Source organism: Oreochromis aureus, linkage group 23 (assembly GCF_013358895.1).
Source record: "Oreochromis aureus strain Israel breed Guangdong linkage group 23, ZZ_aureus, whole genome shotgun sequence".
NCBI lineage: Eukaryota > Metazoa > Chordata > Actinopteri > Cichliformes > Cichlidae > Oreochromis > Oreochromis aureus.
The window spans coordinates 43,383,449-43,401,592 of NC_052963.1; the positions used below are offsets into that span (position 1 = coordinate 43,383,449).

Below are 18,144 nucleotides of genomic sequence, written 5' to 3' on the forward strand. Positions count from 1 at the left end.
CGTCTCCTCCCACTCTCTCCATCGGGGCCCCCACCCGATGCCGCTGTAGGGGGGCAGTGGAGCGTTGAGTGGGGCCCTTCCGTGCCGTACAGGTGTCACAGCAGTGCACATGAAGTTCCACATCCCGTCGACAACCAGGCCAGTAGAACTGTCCCCTGAGACGGCGGAGAGTTTTAGCATTTCCATAGTGGCTGGCCCCCAACGAGCTGTGGACAAGCTCGAGCACCTGCGACCGCAGCGACCGAGGCACCAACAGCTGCAGGAGATCCTTGCCCTGTCAGAGGACCCGCCATCTCCGGTACAGGAGGCCGCCGTGGGTCTCCAGATTGTTGTACTGGGAGTAGTAGGCCTTCACTTTGGGCCCCTGTCCTGACACCCCTGTCCAACCTGGGCGTCGTGCTACCTCCAGCCAGGCCCCCACCTGAACCAACGTCGCATCAGCCTCCTGCTCCTGCTTCAGCTGCTGCATGGTCAACGAGAGCCATCCCCCTCCGCCGGCTGTGGCCCGAGCAGTAGCCACGCCCCGTGCCTCCTGGGCCCGCTCTCCCTGCCGTTTCGAGAGGGGCAGCTGGTGTGGGCACAGACAGATGGGTTGAGCAGAGCCGGTGCCGATGGTGTGCTGAACCAGCCGCGTCTGCCTGCAGTCTCTGGTTCCCTGCTTTTGACCACACTGGAGGGCCAGAGTCTCTGTACCAAGAGTGATAGCCAGCTTTGCAGTGTCAACGCAGGCCCCCCAGCGGGTCAGCAGATCAAGGCCGATGATGCACTGGTCTTGGATGTCAGCAAGCCAGAAGTCGTGCACCAGCTCCAAATCCTTCACTCGGATCCGCAACGGTTTCTTCCCCCGCATGTCAGTTCTCTCCCCCGTCACTGCCGTCAGCTGGGTGTTGATGGGCGACCAACCCATCACAAGTGGCCCGGATGTTCCAGGAAACACACCAGGCTCATCGCACTGGTAGCAGCGGTCGGTCGGTTGACGGGGATGCCTCCAGGGCACTGAGGGCTGCAGCTGGCATACCTCCGGGACCTCCCCCTCCCTGTCGTAGTCTGCGGCTCTGATTTGAGGGTAGTTTGGGGGGGGGCAGCCGCTGGTTAGGTCGCGAGGTGAGCACAAGCTCGGCCCTTTCCGCCTCACGGAGCGCCTCACGGAGCGCCTCACGGAGCGCCTCACGGAGAGTCTGAGGCATGGCCAGGCGGACGTGTTGGCGTAGTCGCTCTGGGAAAAGTCCTCGCAGAAAAGCATGCAGGCTAAGCTCCTCACAGGCTGCTGCTGGGAACTCTGGGTAGCCACGACGAGCATACAGCAACACATCCGCTGCAAAGGTGCGCAGGCTCTCCCCCGTCTGACGGCTCCGGTTGGTCAGCTACTCCCTGGTCTGATCAGTGGAGTGCCGCTGCCCAAACCGCCTCTCGAGTGCTATGGTGAGGGCCTGGAGCTCATGCTGCTCTGACGGGGCTAGGTCAAGGAGTACCTGCAGTGCATCTCCTTCCAATGCTAGCGCTAGGTGTGTAGCAGCCTCTTCGTCGCTCCAGCCATTATGCCTCGCGGCTAGCCGTACTTGTGAGAGGTAGGGCTCTAGCGGGGTTAGCCCGTTGTATTTCGGTACCTTAGCTGGCGTTGCAGGCATCACTGCTCACTGTCGGGGGCCCGGCGTATTGGTCGACAGAGGCAGCCCATGAAGCATTGTCCTAGCGTCGGTCGTGACGGGCCGCTGCTGCGTGTCATGTGTGCACTTTCGTTAAAAATGTATTACAAAGATACTGCAAGATATTAAATAACTGCATGACTGCTTAACCCGTTTGTGCCCTAAGCCTTAGAGGACTGTTTTTTTTTTTTTTTTTCTCTGCCACATCGATCCTGCTTCCGGTGAATCATTATAAGTTATTAGCATGAACAGGGCTTCTCGTAGTAATACCATACTGTTACAGTAATCACATAGCCAGAGCTCTGATGACAATACGTGGATTTGCAGGATCACCTCACAGTAGGAAGGTTCCTAGTTGGGACCTTTATGTGTGCGTGTTCTTCCTGTGCTTGTGTGGGTTTCCTCCCACAGTCCAAAGAAATACAAGTCAGATGAAATGGTGATTCTACACTCTTTAATACTTAAAAATGTAGAGATTAAAGTACTGTATGAACCTATTATTAGATGTTGCTGCTGGTATAAAGCACTTTGAGAGGCCAGTATGACTAGAAAAACACTATACAAATACTTTGAAATCTGTTATTTTTATATTAGAAACCTGTTCAATTATATTACATTAAGTTATGCATAACCCATTTGCGCACTTGCTGTGTAATGCCCTCCTCTGGATCAGTCAGAAAATGGATATCATAGCTGCTCAGAAGGAAATCAGACATTCAACACAACCTGTCGGTTTAAAGGAAACCCCGGCTATAAACACATGTTTGTGCTAAAATATGCACTGTGCTTTCAATAACATATATGTGGTATTAAAATACGCCAAAGCACATTTTATTTAAAACCGATTTACCAGTAGGCCGCCATTGTTATTTACTTCTCAATGCACTCTGGGTAGTGACGTCACACGGTTACACCGCATCGAGTTCACAGTTAGCAGCGCACTGGAAATGGCTTCTGTTCAATCTTTCCAGTTTGAACCAGAGCAATCCGAGAGAGAGAATGAAAATAGTCAACCAGTACTAAAACTACTGGTGTCTATGCGGTTACTACTTGCCAATGGCAATGGCGACTGAGAGCGATTGTTGTAAAGAGCTCAATTATGGCAGCAGCTATCCATGGTATCGCATATCCCCTGCGTCGGGAGCATACACTAGCCTTTCGAAATCATGGACTAACAGTATCCCACGTTCATGATTTTTAGTTCATAAACACTTCTTATAATGACTAACTACTCCAGAAATTTTGGAGATGTTAGCTCTTTATACAGTAAAGTTACAGTGGGATACAAATAATATCAGGCTGATCCTGTTCCCCTTGTCCAAAGACTTATTGCTCCTGAAATTTTGGAGGTTTTAGCTTAGTACAGTTACAGAAGGATACAAATAATAATCAGTCAAAATGTCATTGGTTTATTTAAATAATCCCGTCCGATGTTCTGCCAAGGTCCCAACGCAGGGGAAACAAATTCTGTCAGGGATATATAATTTGGCACGACACCGTTGCCATTGGCAAGCAGTAGCCGCATAGATACCAGTAGTTTCCCTCACTCTTGCGTCCTCGTGTGACGGATTGTTTTCATCTTCATCTAAACTAAGTACTGGTTGACTATTTTCAGTCTCTCTCTCGGATTGCTCTGGTTCAAACTGCAAAGATTGAACAGAAGCCATTTCCAGTGCGCTGCTAACTGTGAACTCGATGCGGTGCAACCGTGTGACGTCACTACCCAGAGTGCATTGAGAAGTGAATAACAATGGCGGCCTACTGGTAAATCGGTTTTATATAAAATGTGCTTAAAAGGAAAACATTTGGCGTATTTTAATACCACATATATGTTATTGAAAGTACAGTGCATATTTTAGCACAAACATGTGTTAATAGCCGGGGTTCTCTTTAAGCGTAAATCTGGCTTTCTCATGATTGGTTAACCAGCTGTCACTTGTAGACACACCGAGGTCTGAAGTGGCCCAAGACCTACTTGTGCATGTAATTTAATTAAATTGTGTAAATGTCTGTAAAATGTTGTTGGAAAGCACGTTAAATATGAAGGCTTCTTCATTCTAAGTTATTACGATAGACATCAGCAATACTAGTGTCACGCTACTGTACTGTCACTGCATGTTGGGTTTTTTGTTTGTTAGTTTTTTTTCCCCTTAGACTATAAACAGACTCTATTAGCTGCAGTCGAGTGTGGAGCCATTTTTACCTTCTGCTGCATCTGTTTTTGCTACATAAAACATAAACATACTCAGTCTTTCTCAAGTATATTTTATAGAAATAAGAGAGCATATGAAATCTCATTGCAACACCCCTCAAAAGTAATAATATCTCTGTTTGTTTCTCACGAGAAAGAAACTTACCCAAGTAAGGTCAGTGTTGAAATTATGCGTTTGTCTTAAGCTGCTCCACCCTTCCATACAGCCTTTGCCAACTTAGCATTTAAAAAAAAGAAATGCAGAAAAAAGAAAATGCTGAGAGCTTTCTTTTTTTCTTGCTATTCACAGGCTGCCTGAAGAAGCGAGTCCATCATGTGATGGACAACTATAAACAACAAGTCAAGTCTTATTTAGAATATATTTGACACTTGTACAGTTACTTATATTAATTACAATACAGTGGTAACACAGGTAGATTCAAACATGCTCTGGATGCTGTTTTAAATCAGTAAGCTAAAGTTTTTGTTTAATATGTTGTTGTTAATACCATGCCAACGTGGCGTGGTGGTTAGCACTGTTGCACTGGTCCTGAGTTAAATTCCACCAACAGGCCAGGATCTTTCTGTGTGGAGTTTGCATGGTCTCCCTGTGTTTGTGTGGGTGCTGCGACATGCAGTTAGTGGGGATAGGTTAAATGGAAACTCTGAATTGCCCATAGCTGTGAATGTGAGTGCAAATAGTTGCCCTAAGATAGCTGGGATAGGCTCCAGCCCTCCCCCAAGGGACCCTAACAGGATAAGCGGAAGAGAATGGATGTTGTTAATAGTGTGTGTGTATATATATATATATATATATATATATATATATATGTGTATGTATATATACGTGCATGTACATATATATATATATATGTATGTATATGTATGTATATATACATATACATACATATATATGTTAATAATGTCTGTTTAAATGCTTTCCCTGATTATTTTCATGTTGGCTTGTACTTCAGCTCACTACCGACTCAGTGGATTTAAATATATTATCTCCCCCTGCTGGTTGCTGGTATGGTATTTTTATACACATTAGAGTCAGCCTCAAAGATGTCCTTGGAACCTTTGTGCCTGCGATTGAACATATGGAAAAATCACAGTTTGTTTTATTATTTTAATCAGAATCAGAACACTTATTAATCCCTAAGGAAATTATGTGGTTACAGTTGCTCCAAGATAATAACAGTAACAGATTTAACTAAATTAAATAATACAATATATTATAAAGTTTACAAAACTCTAATGAAAGTGTCCTTCCATGTTCAAGATAGAACCAGACTCAGCAGTGTTTCTGCACAGCCACTATACATTAGTTACCAGGGATGGGTATTGATAAGATTTTAACGATTCCGATTCCATTTTCGATTCTGTTTAACGATTCGATTCTTTATCGATTCTCTTATCGATTCTTATTTTTAAAAAGGAGAACACTAAGGTCGATTAGCTTAGAATTTTGTTTTATATCTTCTCTTTGAACAAGATAGAAATTTAGGAGTAACATGGCCTTATAAACCCAACAGTGAGATCTTAAGAGATCCAGCCTATGGCTCTTCAGTGGGGTGTCACAGGGTCCCCGGGAAAAAAAAATTGTAAATGTAAAATAATAAAATAAATATTCTTCTGTAGCAATAACAAAGTATAACATAAATTATTCTGTAGCAATTACACAAGAATATCCAGTAATGTCCCTGCCTACAATTAAACACATTCACTTACCATCTGCTGTGGCAAACGGGTGCAAGGTTTTTACCACAAACTTAGTCACTGCTCGGTGACATTCGGGTCTGAAAAGAGACGCTACCGGTAGACTGCAGCGACAACTGCCAGCGAGCGCCAGCCAGACTCTGTCTGTCTGTCTCATCATGGTCACCTAAATGCACAGTAATGGCAGGTTTTGTAATAAAGCAGATCGCGCTAACATAATATGCACTGTTAGTTGATTAGTTACCTGCCGCATTAACGGGAGAGGACGTGCAAACCGCTGCTGCTGGGTTGAGATTCACGACTCCGGAGCGGAATTAAAAACACGACATTCATTTAAGTTCATCGCGTGTTTTGTGAGCAAATGCTTTTGCATATTCGTAGTGTTTCCTCCCTTAAATGAAATATCTACTTTGCAAGTATTGCAAGTTGCCCTGTTGTCATCCGTTCTGGTAAAGTATAACCAAACTTTTAAGCGTTTGAGTCGCTTAGGCGCCGTGTTTCCTGCCAGGTACGCTCCGACGCTCCACAACGTGGTGACGTCATTCGGGGCGACTCGAATCGATAAGGGAATCGTTTGCAAAAATGGCAAACGATTCCAAGGAATTGAAACAGTGGGAACCGGTTCTCAACAAGAACCGGTTTTCGATACCCATCCCTATTAGTTGCATTTTGATCTGGATTTTGCATTGAATTCTTTTCTAGCCACTCAGATGCTCTGAGGTTATGCAGTCTTTTATCATTTTTATTTAGTAAGGTAATTAGATACAAGGTATTCAGTGAGTGCACAATTGCCAGTAATAAGTTGGACTTGCTGTTGATGGATATTGGGCATGAGTGGTCTGCCAGGGCTACCCTTTGTCTCCTTTGTTTTTGATTCATAATTTTTCTGGACAGAATTTCTCGGTGCAGACTTAAGGGTTCCACCCAGGTGGCCTCAGAAATTCATCTCTGCTTTTTGCGGTCGGTGTGGCCCTTTGGTTTCATCCAGCTTGGACTGGAGAAGTTAACATCCAATTGTCAAGCAATGAGTATGAGCATCCAAGTCTGAGGTCATGGTCCTTAGCAGTAGTAGTCACATCGACATACCACACTGTATGAGAGTACTTTTTTTCCCTCTTTTTTTTCTTCAGGCTCTAAACAGCTTGTCTACCATCTTCTGACAAAGTCAGTTACTTTCTCAATTATGTGTTAAAGAAATAAAAGAAATAAAATGAAATCTTATTGCAACACACCTCAAAAGAAATCAACTTCTTTGTTTTTTTTTCTCTAGGGAAAGAAACTTACCAAAGTAAGGTCAGTGTTGAAATGAGGCGTTTGTCCTGAGCTACTCCACCCTTTCACACAGTCTTTCCTGTACATTTAAATAATTTTACAAAATGTTCAGTGTTTTGTTTTGTCTTTTCCAGACCACCTAAAAATGCAAATCCGTCAACTGTGAAGAATATTGCAACTCTTTTATATATATATATATATATATATATATATATACAGATGTGCATGGTAGATTGAAATGTTTACTGGAAGATATTTTAAAAATCACTCAGCTAAGGTTGTTGTCTAACATGTTTTTTTCCATCCTTACCTACAAATCAACCTGTAGATTTGTAGGTAAGGATGGAAACCTACTTACTGATCTCCAATAAACACAAAAAAGCAATAAATAAAACTCCAGTTGAAATAAATTCTCTGTGATAAGCTATAGACGGCAGATTTATGGTGTTACCGTCTGATGAACACTATGAACTGATTGAGTAAGATGGCACAAACGTTTTGAACAGGAAATGTTTTTAAAGCCTTCTGTGGAATGATGAAATACTGGACAGTATTGAGGGGGGATTTAACTGAAATCCTCCAAGTTTCCTGGATGAGACAAGAGAAGAACATAAAAGCAGCAAATCCAGTGCATAATACTCAGAATACTTTCATCCCTACACATACTGAGGCTGAAACCCACAGAATCAAACATCTTCAGTAGGCTATCAGGCATATCATTTGACATGGTGAGTGGTACGGGATATCAATTTAAATATTATTCTTTTTAGGGAAGATTTCAGTGCAGATCAATTCAGTTTTAATTTAATGAACATTTTTTAATATGATGTTTACAGAATTCCTGCTTTGGACTAATTCAGACCCATGGATATAAGAGCTCATGGATCAACTTCACCTTTATTTGCTTAAGTGTGTAAATTTAATGCAACCACACCTTTAGTGTCTCAATTAAAAGCTTTTAAAAATAATTTTTAAAAAATCCATCCTTTTTGCTACATTTGCATCTAATATATATTGCTGTTCTCTATCCTTAGTGCTGTGCACGTGGACTAGTGTAGAGTCCTGGTCTTATTTCTATTCAAACAACGCAATGACATGGGAAAATGCACGAAGCTGGTGCCAGGAGCACTACACAGACATGGTGGCCATCCAGAACCAGGAAGAGATCGAGCATCTTAACAACTGGCTGCCCAAGAAAAATGGCTACTACTGGATCGGAATCCGTAAGATCAATAATGTCTGGACCTGGGTAGGAACCAACAAGCCTCTGACAAAAGAAGCAACCAACTGGGCAGAAGGAGAACCGAACAACAGCAAGAGTGACAGAAATGCACAAATCAGTGAGGACTGTGTGGAGATGTACATTAAAAGAGATAAAGAACCAAGCAAGTGGAATGATGAGAGATGTACAAAATCAAAGACTGCTCTGTGCTACACAGGTGAGCAACAGTTTGGGACTAACATACTAGAGCAGCTTATTTTAGCTGCTTCAGGTTTGATATTCTTGTTCATTATTCCACTGATCTAAAAGCTTGCAAATATTTATTTGACATGTTCTTGTAGTATAAGCTATGGAAGCCCATTTCCGCCACTAAAAAAAAAAAAAAAAAGAGTATCCATAACTCGAAATTTCGACTTATTAACTCGAAATTTCGAGAAACATAGCTCGAAATTTCGAGTTACTTTTCTGAAAATTTCGACTTAGCTCTGCCAATCAGTAATCTACGTGAATGAGGTCACTTTCTTGTTACCCAGAAGTATATGGCGCAGAGTAACGCGCACTCAAAACCGGATCGCAACAAATGTGATTCAGCTGATAACACAAGGATTTCATCATTTTTGAAGCCATGCTGAAAATACTCAGCAATCTGTGCATTCATGACTGGATGTAATACTGGTAGCTTAGCTGTAGCATTTGTAGCTGAGGGCTTCAGCTTCCGGGTAACAAGGAAATGACGTCATTCACGTAGATTACTGATTGGCAGCGCTAACTATAAATTTCGAGTTACTTTTCTCAAAATCTTGAGTTAATAAGTTGAAATTTTGAGTTAATAAGTCGAAATTTCGAGAAAATAAGTCGAAATTTTGAGAAAATAAGTTGAAATTTTGAGTTATGGATCCTTTCATTTTTTTTTTAGTGGCGGAAGCGGGCTTCCATAATAATCAGTGTTGGTCAAGTTACTTGAAAATAGTAATTAGTAACTAATTACTGATTACGTCTCCAAAAAAATAATCCCGTTACTTTACTGGTTAGTTATTTTCAAAAGTAATTAGTTACTTAGTTACTTTTTAAAAACATGATACACAACCTGAATAGGTAATAAAGCCCAATTCTATTTTTTATGCATAATCCGTCATATAAAATCAAATGAAAAAGTCTCTTTTTAAAATTTGTTTTCTTAGTTTTAAACTTTTAACTTCATTCACATTGCACCAAGCAAAAAAATTATATGCAACAGTGTTTGACTTGAAGAAATTTGTTTAACATTTAAATCTATTTTCTGCATATTCCAGCATATAGAATAAATTTTTTTGTGTGTGTTTACACTCACTCTGTGAAATAGATGCAAGTAAAATAAAGCAGAAAATAAATGAAATCAAAGACTCAGCGGCACTGAGTCCTGTCGTTCTTCAATCTATTTAGAACCTTTTAGCAGGAGTGGGGCAGGCAGAGGTTTGCCCAGTGCCACAGTGGTCATGCCAGTGGGGGGATCCGGGGTTTCTCTGTGAATTTCACATTCCCATGGCAGCTTGCTAGGTACTTGCTCAGGAGTTTAGGGGGTTTTTTTCACTGTAAAACAAAGTTTTCTTTTCACGCAGTGTGCAGCGGACGCTAATTTTTTTGTCACTTTTTACGGAATCAAACTCAAAGTAAGGTCAGTTACTTATAACGTGTTACTGCTCATCTCTGAGTATAATTAACAAGGCTTATAAAAGTACATTTGCTTTCTGCAGCGGCTTGTAAGAATGACTCCTGTTTGCATGGAGAGTGTGTTGAAACCATCAACAGCCACAAATGTGAATGCTTTGAAGGGTTTTTTGGAGACAAGTGTGACCAAGGTATGAAAACAAAATGACAGCTTAGTTTAAATACATATTTTAAATCACATAAAGGATTTGATATCTAACTGTGTGTTTTATTTGTTTTCAGCTGTGCAGTGTAACAAAAGCGAAGTTATTGCCCCAGAAAAAGGATCCCAAAACTGCTCTCACAAGTATGGTAGTTTCTCCTATGACTCGTTGTGCCAGTATTCCTGTGAGGAAGGATACAAGCTGAGTGTGCAGACTCCTCTGAGGTGCACAGCCTCAGGAAAATGGTCAGATAAGCACCCTTCATGTGAATGTGAGTTGGAAATCTGCAGTAACAAGATAAATGAAGAGATGAGACATTAACTAGTAGCTACTAAAATTCTGAGATGCTATATTTTATTGATTGTTATTACTACACAGTGATGGAGTCATGGCCTGATGTTTTTTCTCCTGTTGTCTACAGTGATTCAGTGTGAGAAGATGTCAGAGCCTACACATGGATCCATGAAATGCTCCGATCCTCTGGACTCATTCAGCTATCAGTCCACCTGTACTTTTACCTGTGATGAAGGTTATGTACTGTCTGGATCTCCATCTCTGCAATGTGAATCATCAGGAAACTGGAATGCATCCCAGCCATTCTGTGTTGGTACGGCCACATGTTTTTACCTTTCATCATTGTGGAGATTGTGTTATTTGGGGGTTTGATTTGCATGATGATTATAATAAAAAGCTTTATTTTAACTCCTTCTGGTGCCTCTCTCTTTTGTAGCTGTCCAGTGCCCTGCTCTGCAAAATTTGAAAAATGGCTTTGTCAGCTGTGGAGAAGATGCTGATATGAGGTTCAGCTACAAAAACACCTGCAGCTTCAGTTGTGACCAAGGTTACCATTTAGTGGGAGCCAGTAGCGTGACCTGCACGTCAGGAGGTACATGGAATCAGCAGATTCCTCACTGTGAAGGTAAGAGGAACACTAACAGTATAACCCACACATCTTCTACACAATGAGGACACATTCAATAAAATACACATTTTTCTGTGTTAGCCATCCTTTGCCAGAATCCAGAGAGAGAAGCTCCCCTCATCATGCAGTGCAGTGACTCTGTGACTGAACTGCGACCAAACTCCACCTGCAGCTTCAGCTGTGAAGAAGGTTTTGAACTGCAGGGAGCAAACACCATCAAGTGTTCTGAGGACGGACAGTGGAATAAAAACATACCTACATGCAAAGGTCTGAAACCATAATTATATCAATATTTACTACAAACAGTGTTTGCTCATTGTAGCACTTTTATTTTAAGTCTGTTTAACTATGATATATTTTATTGATCTTCTTCTGTTTCTCTTTTGTAGCAAAAGGATGTCCTGCTCCAGAGGTCCCAACAAATGGTCAGATAAGCTGCAGCCCTTCTCTGTCTTCATTTGTTAGTCATGAGACACCCCATCCACTTGGCATGCTTTGTAATTTTACATGTGATGAAGGACATGAGCTGCAAGGTGCACACAGCATGGAGTGTACACATCCAGGCCAATGGACCTCCAGATCACCAACCTGCACAGGTATATGTGAACCCATTTTACCTGGATTACTTGTAGTTCATAACTTTATTTTTATGTTCAGACCTTTATGAGCAGTGGTTTAATGACGAAAGTGAGACATTTTTTTCACTATATCTCCCTGTCCTTCCCAACAGTTGTTCGATGCCCGTTGCTTGAGGCTCCTGAAAACGGTCACATCAATTGTTCCAGCACTGAGTCAGTTTACAACTCTCAGTGCTCTTTCACCTGTGACCAAGGCTACTCATTAGAAGGACCTGAGCTGCTGACCTGTGATCATCATGGCAACTGGACTGGAGAGAAACCCACCTGTCAAGGTGAAAAAAACAACGGAATAAAACAAACAACAAATTTGAGCTATAAAAGGTTCACATTATTCATGTTTAATAATGTTTGTATAGCTCCCTCTCTATAACCCACACATCTTCTATATAATGAGGACACATTCAATAAAATACACATTTTTCTGTGTTAGCCATCCTTTGCCAGAATCCAGAGAGAGAAGCTCCCCTCATCATGCAGTGCAGTGACTCTGTGACTGAACTGCGACCAAACTCCACCTGCAGCTTCAGCTGTGAAGAAGGTTTTGAACTGCAGGGAGCAAACACCATCAAGTGTTCTGAGGACGGACAGTGGAATAAAAACATACCTACATGCAAAGGTCTGAAAGCATAATTATATCAATATTTATTTGCAAACACTTTTTACTCAACCTAACATTTTTAACAGTGTTTGTGTGATTATGTTCTAAAACGTTACTAAACATTTTTCTTTCTTCTTTTTTTTTTTGTTTTGTTTTAGAAAAACAATGTCCTGCTCCAGAGGTCCCAATGCATGGTCAGATAAGCTGCAGCCCTTCTCTGTCTTCTTTTGTTAGTCATGAGGCAACACATCCAGTTGGCATGGTTTGCATTTTTACCTGTGATGAAGGTTATGTACTGTCTGGATCTCCATCTCTGCAATGTGAATCATCAGGAAACTGGAATGCATTCCAGCCATTCTGTGTTGGTACGGCCACATGTTTTTACCTTTCATCATTGTGTAGTTTTTGTTATTTGGGGGTTTGATTTGCATAATGACTAAATAAAAGCTTTATTTTAACTCCTTATAATTAACTCCAGACAGTGGAATAAAAACAAACCTACATGCAAAGGTCTGAAAGCATAATTACATCAATATGTACTACAAACAGTGTTATTCAAGTTTGTTTGTTTTTTGATTGATTATGTCAAAAGATATTAATAATATTTTTCTATTTTCTTATTGTAGCAAAAGGATGTCCTGCTCCAGAGGTCCCAACAAATGGTCAGATAAGCTGCAGCCCTTCTCTGTCTTCATTTGTTAGTCATGAGACACCCCATCCACTTGGCATGCTTTGTAATTTTACATGTGATGAAGGACATGAGCTGCAAGGTGCACACAGCATGGAGTGTACACATCCAGGCCAGTGGACCTCCAGATCACCAACCTGTACAGGTATATGTGAACCCATTTTACCTGGATTACTTTTAGTTCACAACTTCATGCATGTTTGGACCTTTACGAGCAGTGGTTTAATGACCATGAACATGAAATCTCCCTGTCCTTTACAACAGCTGTTACATGTTTGTTCCTTGAGGCTCCTGAAAACGGTCACATCAATTGTTCCAGCACTGAGTCAGTTTACAACTCTCAGTGCTTCTTCACCTGTGACCAAGGCTACTCATTAGAAGGACATGAACTGCTAACCTGTGATCACCATGGCAACTGGACTGGAGAGAAACCCACCTGTCAAGGTGAAAAAAACAAAAACAGATCAAAGGGGAAAAGAAAAATTCACACCTTTACAAATTTGACTTCAAATGTTCACATTATTCATATTTCACAATGTTTCCACAGCTCCTGCTCCAGTTACTGCAGTTAGTGTTGGTGTGGCAATAGGGGGCACTGCGTTGTTATCTGGTGTGGCTATGGCTATGTGGCTCTTGAAAAAAATGAAGAAGAAAGCTGACACATATGAGCTGACCAGGTTAGAGAAGGATTCACCTCTTTTGTTTCCTTCATTTTTCTTTTGAAGTTGTTTTGTTATCTGCTGTGTTTCTGACTATGTTGAGTTTGAAAAAACCGAAGAACAAATCAGTCATGTATGAACTCAGCAGGTTAGGTTTCACCTTTTTTCAAAACTTTTTTTTTTTAAGTTTGTTGAGTTTATTTGCTCATCTTCTTCTCTCTTTTATTACAGCAACTCTGACATAGAGGCTCCTCTACAGAGCTACAAAAAGCAGTGACAGCCTGATATAGAAGACATTTCCATTCTTAGTAGACAACTACAGACAGTATATATTTCAAAACAGCAATGTGAAAATATGAATCATATATATTAGTTTAAAAGAAGTATAAAATAAGTAAACCCAGTGTCACAAGAAGTGAGTGGATGTGACATTTGCCGATTATATTATAGGTTTGATCATATTTGGCTGAATTTTTAAAACAAAATGTGCTGACATATATTTCCCCCAAAAGGGAGTTTTAAATTGAACATATTGTTCTACAACTTCATGAAAATGCTGGGAAGGTGGCATTATCCATGTTTTTGTAAATATTATATAGCATCATGTGTGAACTGTAATTTCATTGCATAACTCCGAATAAGTATGTACTTTATTTTTTTAAAGAATTTTGTGAAGAGAATGTTTATTCTGATTCTTGTGTGTATAAAGTTGTGTTTTGCTAAGTTACCATTACGCTTTAAAACTGATATGTTATATTTTCAGTCTTAGATGGTTGGAAATGTTGTTGTATATATGCAAAACTAAGAAGGATTGATTGAAAAAAACAAACATCCAGAGAACATTTTGTTACATATTTTATTTTTTTAATTCCTTGTTCAGACAGCATATTGCTAATTAAAGATGAATTGGACACTGATCCTTATCTTTGGTGGGTTTTAATGTCAACACTAGCAAAATGTGTGGCTGCTGGGGAAAGATTAGGACAATAATAAGTTGGAACTCTGTCACATCTTCCATTTAATTATTACATTAACAGCTGTTCTGAATGTTTCCAGGTAGTTGCTTGGCTGAGACGACTCAGTTCTAAACATATTATTACTCTATCAAAACAATGAACTGAACCCAGGCCAGACAGTGGTGCCAGATCCACAGTCATGGCAGTGATCCAAAACTAAAAGAAGAATTACAACCTAGTCTCCATCCTACCACAGAGATATTGTTTCTTGTATTTCTTGACTGTATTCATCAGAAACCCCACAAATAAAAGTTGAACTTAGACTGGGAATAACAACACATTGGCAGGTTACTTTGTGTGGCAGGTAGGATGTAGGACCCAAATACAGGACTCACAGACACGAAGGGGTGAACTCAAAAAGGCAGCTTTATTGCACTGTAGCAAAAACATACTAGAAACAAAATCCAAAAGCAGAAAACTAGAAACTAAAGACGAGGAACAAAAACACTAGGAAACTAGAAACTGGGACGCTAGAAACTAGGTGTGAGGAAACACAAAGCACGAGGAAGTGGTACAACACAACAAAAGGCAATGGAAAACACAGGGCTTAAATATACAAGGGAGTAATGAGAGAATAGAAAACGGGGGAACCACAGCTGGGACTAATAAGACATAACGAGACTACGGGAAGCAAAACTAGATACACTGACATAGGACACAGACTTTCAAAGTAAAACAGGAAACACGAGAAAATCACAAAGACGCAGACTAGACCCTGAGACCAAAATCTTAGGACTAAAAATATAACACAAGCAGAACCAAAGCCCTTGAATAACAAAAATCAAAGAATTGAACTAAAACACACACAAAACACTGGGCCACAGACCCGGTACCGTGACACACATGGACCAACCGGTGTCGGGGTCATTACTCAAAAAACAGTAATGTATTATATATTATTTGTGTCAAGAGTTTATTTTTAATAAGACATTCTTCAGGTTGAATAAAGACACTCAGACAGTTAGAATATAATAACAGCAACGTGCATGCGTGAGGCCTCTGGCGAGACCCCGTGCACGGGTGAGGACTCTGGCGAGACCCACCCTGAGTGCCGGCAACAGTTCTTTATTTATAGGTTACATCACGTATGCAAGCACATCACATTTCCTCTTTTACAAGTTCCTCTAAACCAACGGTTGTGTGTGTGTGGGTGTGTGTGTGTCACATGTGTGTCTGGCTGCTTCTTCTAGGAAACGTGGTGCACTTTTCAGCTCTAGTGGTTTGGGTGCTGCATCTGTTTCCTGTTTAACTTATTTGTGTTGTAGAGTTAAATGTCAACTTGCGAAGCAGTGGAAAAGTTCAGCAAACCTTATGAAATATATGAACACTTCATGATATGCTTCTTAATGAAAGATAATAAAACAACGAATAAAAACACATAAAACATAAAATCTTTCAACAATTTGTTTCTGTTCTGACAAGTATTTCAGTGTGTTACTTAATTACATAATTTATGTGGACTTGATCTGGCTATTGCTCAAAGCATCCTAAAGTCATGCACTCTTCTATGATTTTTACTTTAGAAAGATAAATAGTCTGATATAAGCCATTTGGTCTGTGCACAAATGTTGCCAAAGTTTGTTTTGTGTGCCAGTTATTCTTAGTCATTATCGGTGGGTGTGGATTCAGCCAAAGCAGCTCTTTTTTACCAATTCTGTTCATAATTTTCATGGACAGAATTTCTAGGTGGAGCCTAGTAGCTGAAGGTTTCTTCCAAGGTGGCCTCAGGATCTCATCTCTGCTTCTTGTGGGTGATGTAGTCCTGCTTTCTTCATGAGGTGGTGATCTTCACCTCACACTGGAGCAGTTCACGGCCAAGTGCGAGAATGAGACTGAACTCTTCCAAGTCTGAGCCATATGGTCCTGAAAAAGCCTGAAAACAGTTGAGTTTCCACTTTGGGTTAATGTTGAGTTGCTGCCTGTGGAAGACTTTAAATATCACAGAGGTCTTGTTCACAGGTTAGAGGAGAGGGAAGAGGGAGATTGACAGATGGATTTGGATCATGGCTACATTGATGTGGACACTGCACTGCGTGGTGAAGAGAGAGCTGGCCATAAAAGTAGAGTTGTCAGTTTACTAGTCGATCTATGTCCCCACCCTAAACTATGGTTATGAGCTTTGCAGTCCTGATTTTTTTCTTGCTATTTTCCTAGCTGCCATCACGTGTGACAACACTGAGATTGTTTCAGATTTTTGAGGCTGTGGTTTTATTTCCAGAGAGGGTGTTTGATTAGACATGGATATGTCTGAGAGGGGCCCGGGAAAAATTTTTTGTAGTAGTGCACTCAGGAAAAACCTGTCAGGTGATTTTGTTTTGTACTTTGATGAGCTAATAATCAGCTCTCTTTTTTCTCATTTTTGTTCTAAGCAGGCCTGGAAGAGAGTGAACTGACGGCGCTGACAAAATTACCAAGTACGAAAATCAGGTGGGCTTTACAGAATTATAATTGGCTGAGGAGGAGACCTGATTGGCGGCGAGTCTCTGTCTAAAAACGGATTGTATCGATTCAATCCAGTCAAAAGTATAGAGGACTATTTTCCTAAAAAGAGAAAACAAAATAAAACAAATGAATGAGCTCATGTTGCTGAGAGTGAAGACTCTGATTATTTGCGAGGGAGCCCACACTATCAGCAAGACCTGATGTTAATGTATGTGAGTGAGTGTGTGATTGGACCAAGGTGGGGATGAATAAAATGTTGACAAACAGGAGGAGTGGAAGACTTAATTCTGGGGATGCTGATGTTTGCTCGGAGGGAATTTTTGTTTTATTTACTGGGGTTGGATTATGTTATTACATTATAAAATGCTAAATGCTAAAAGGGAAACATTTTTTGATATAACTCATGTTACCATTAACTGAAGAAACACATGATTGATAACTGTTCTGTTTTAAGTTTAGTCTTTGTTGTAACATAGATTGGATCATAAAGGGGGAGAGTTGAGTATGAAATGTAAAGTACAGGTTTTGTTTCCAGGAAATTCCAAGGATCCAGACTTTTGCATGGAGCAAGGAGTTTGAGAAGATTTGACATGATGATTAAATTGATTTCATTCCTTAACCACAGGTTTTCAGGGCCGGAGCAGAGAGGAGGATTGCTGAGCTGTTCTGAGAGATGATATGACTAACCTTTTTCCTTTAATTTCTTAAGCCCGGGTGATGCATTTTGAGTTTTTGAGTTTTTATTTATTTGGACACATCTGGTGTGTCCAAATAAAAAGGGGGAATTTAAGAGGTAATTTGAGATGGGTTCTAGGATCATTTTATGACTTTTGGGGTTGTTGATAATTTAATTTAAAGTAAAATGAACTGAATCCTGTTTAGAAGATAAAATGCCGGTGTTCATGAGAAGCGGTACACCAAATTTAAAGGGAAATTGCGGGACATTTTTGAATAAAAGATATGCTATGGGGAAAACTAGTGAAGATTTTAGGAGTAGAAAATGTTTGATTTCTTTTTATTTCTTTGTTTCTGCTTAGCAACTAGTGAGGCAGACGGTGTTAAAGATAAGTATGTAATAAGTGAACAGGAAACGTGAGGCTGAGACGGGTGAAACAAAATGTTGTAAATAATGGAAACTTGTCTAACTGGCATTAACAGTAACTTTTGCATGTTATGTATATGCTTGAAGCAAAAAGAGGCGTAAATCCTGATAGAAATTTTGAAGTGTGCTTTCTAGCGCAGATTTAGGCTGACATGGGGATGGTGTATATTTTACCCGGG

At 40.5% G+C, this 18,144-nt stretch overlaps 1 protein-coding gene and 1 non-coding gene across 9 annotated transcripts in view; both read left to right on the forward strand.

The window, feature by feature from the left end:
• The window catches only part of LOC116317315 (P-selectin-like), a 51,865-nt gene that overhangs the window by 20,784 nt on the left and 12,937 nt on the right, over positions 1-18,144 (forward strand). For 4 of the 7 annotated variants that reach the window (XM_039606443.1, XM_039606446.1, XM_039606440.1 and 1 more), the window contains 7 exons: positions 10,904-11,089; positions 11,212-11,418; positions 11,553-11,732; positions 11,891-12,076; positions 12,217-12,423; positions 12,685-12,891; positions 13,011-13,190. In XM_039606443.1, coding sequence (XP_039462377.1) covers positions 10,904-11,089; positions 11,212-11,418; positions 11,553-11,732; positions 11,891-12,076; positions 12,217-12,423; positions 12,685-12,891; positions 13,011-13,190 — 1,353 coding nt within the window. Of the gene's footprint in view, positions 1-10,903; positions 11,090-11,211; positions 11,419-11,552; positions 11,733-11,890; positions 12,077-12,216; positions 12,424-12,684; positions 12,892-13,010; positions 13,191-13,293; positions 13,424-13,636; positions 14,323-18,144 lie in introns of those variants that run through there. The other 3 variants (XM_039606447.1, XM_039606444.1, XM_039606442.1) reach the window with 3 other exon arrangements.
• Positions 8,133-10,014, forward strand: LOC116317329. 2 transcript variants are annotated; one of them, XR_005610120.1, is made up of 4 exons: positions 8,133-8,267; positions 9,649-9,704; positions 9,784-9,888; positions 9,980-10,014. It is a non-coding gene; the product is annotated as an uncharacterized LOC116317329 (transcript). The 2 variants fall into 2 exon arrangements; XR_005610119.1 differs by having other exon boundaries at positions 9,649-9,699; positions 9,980-10,008.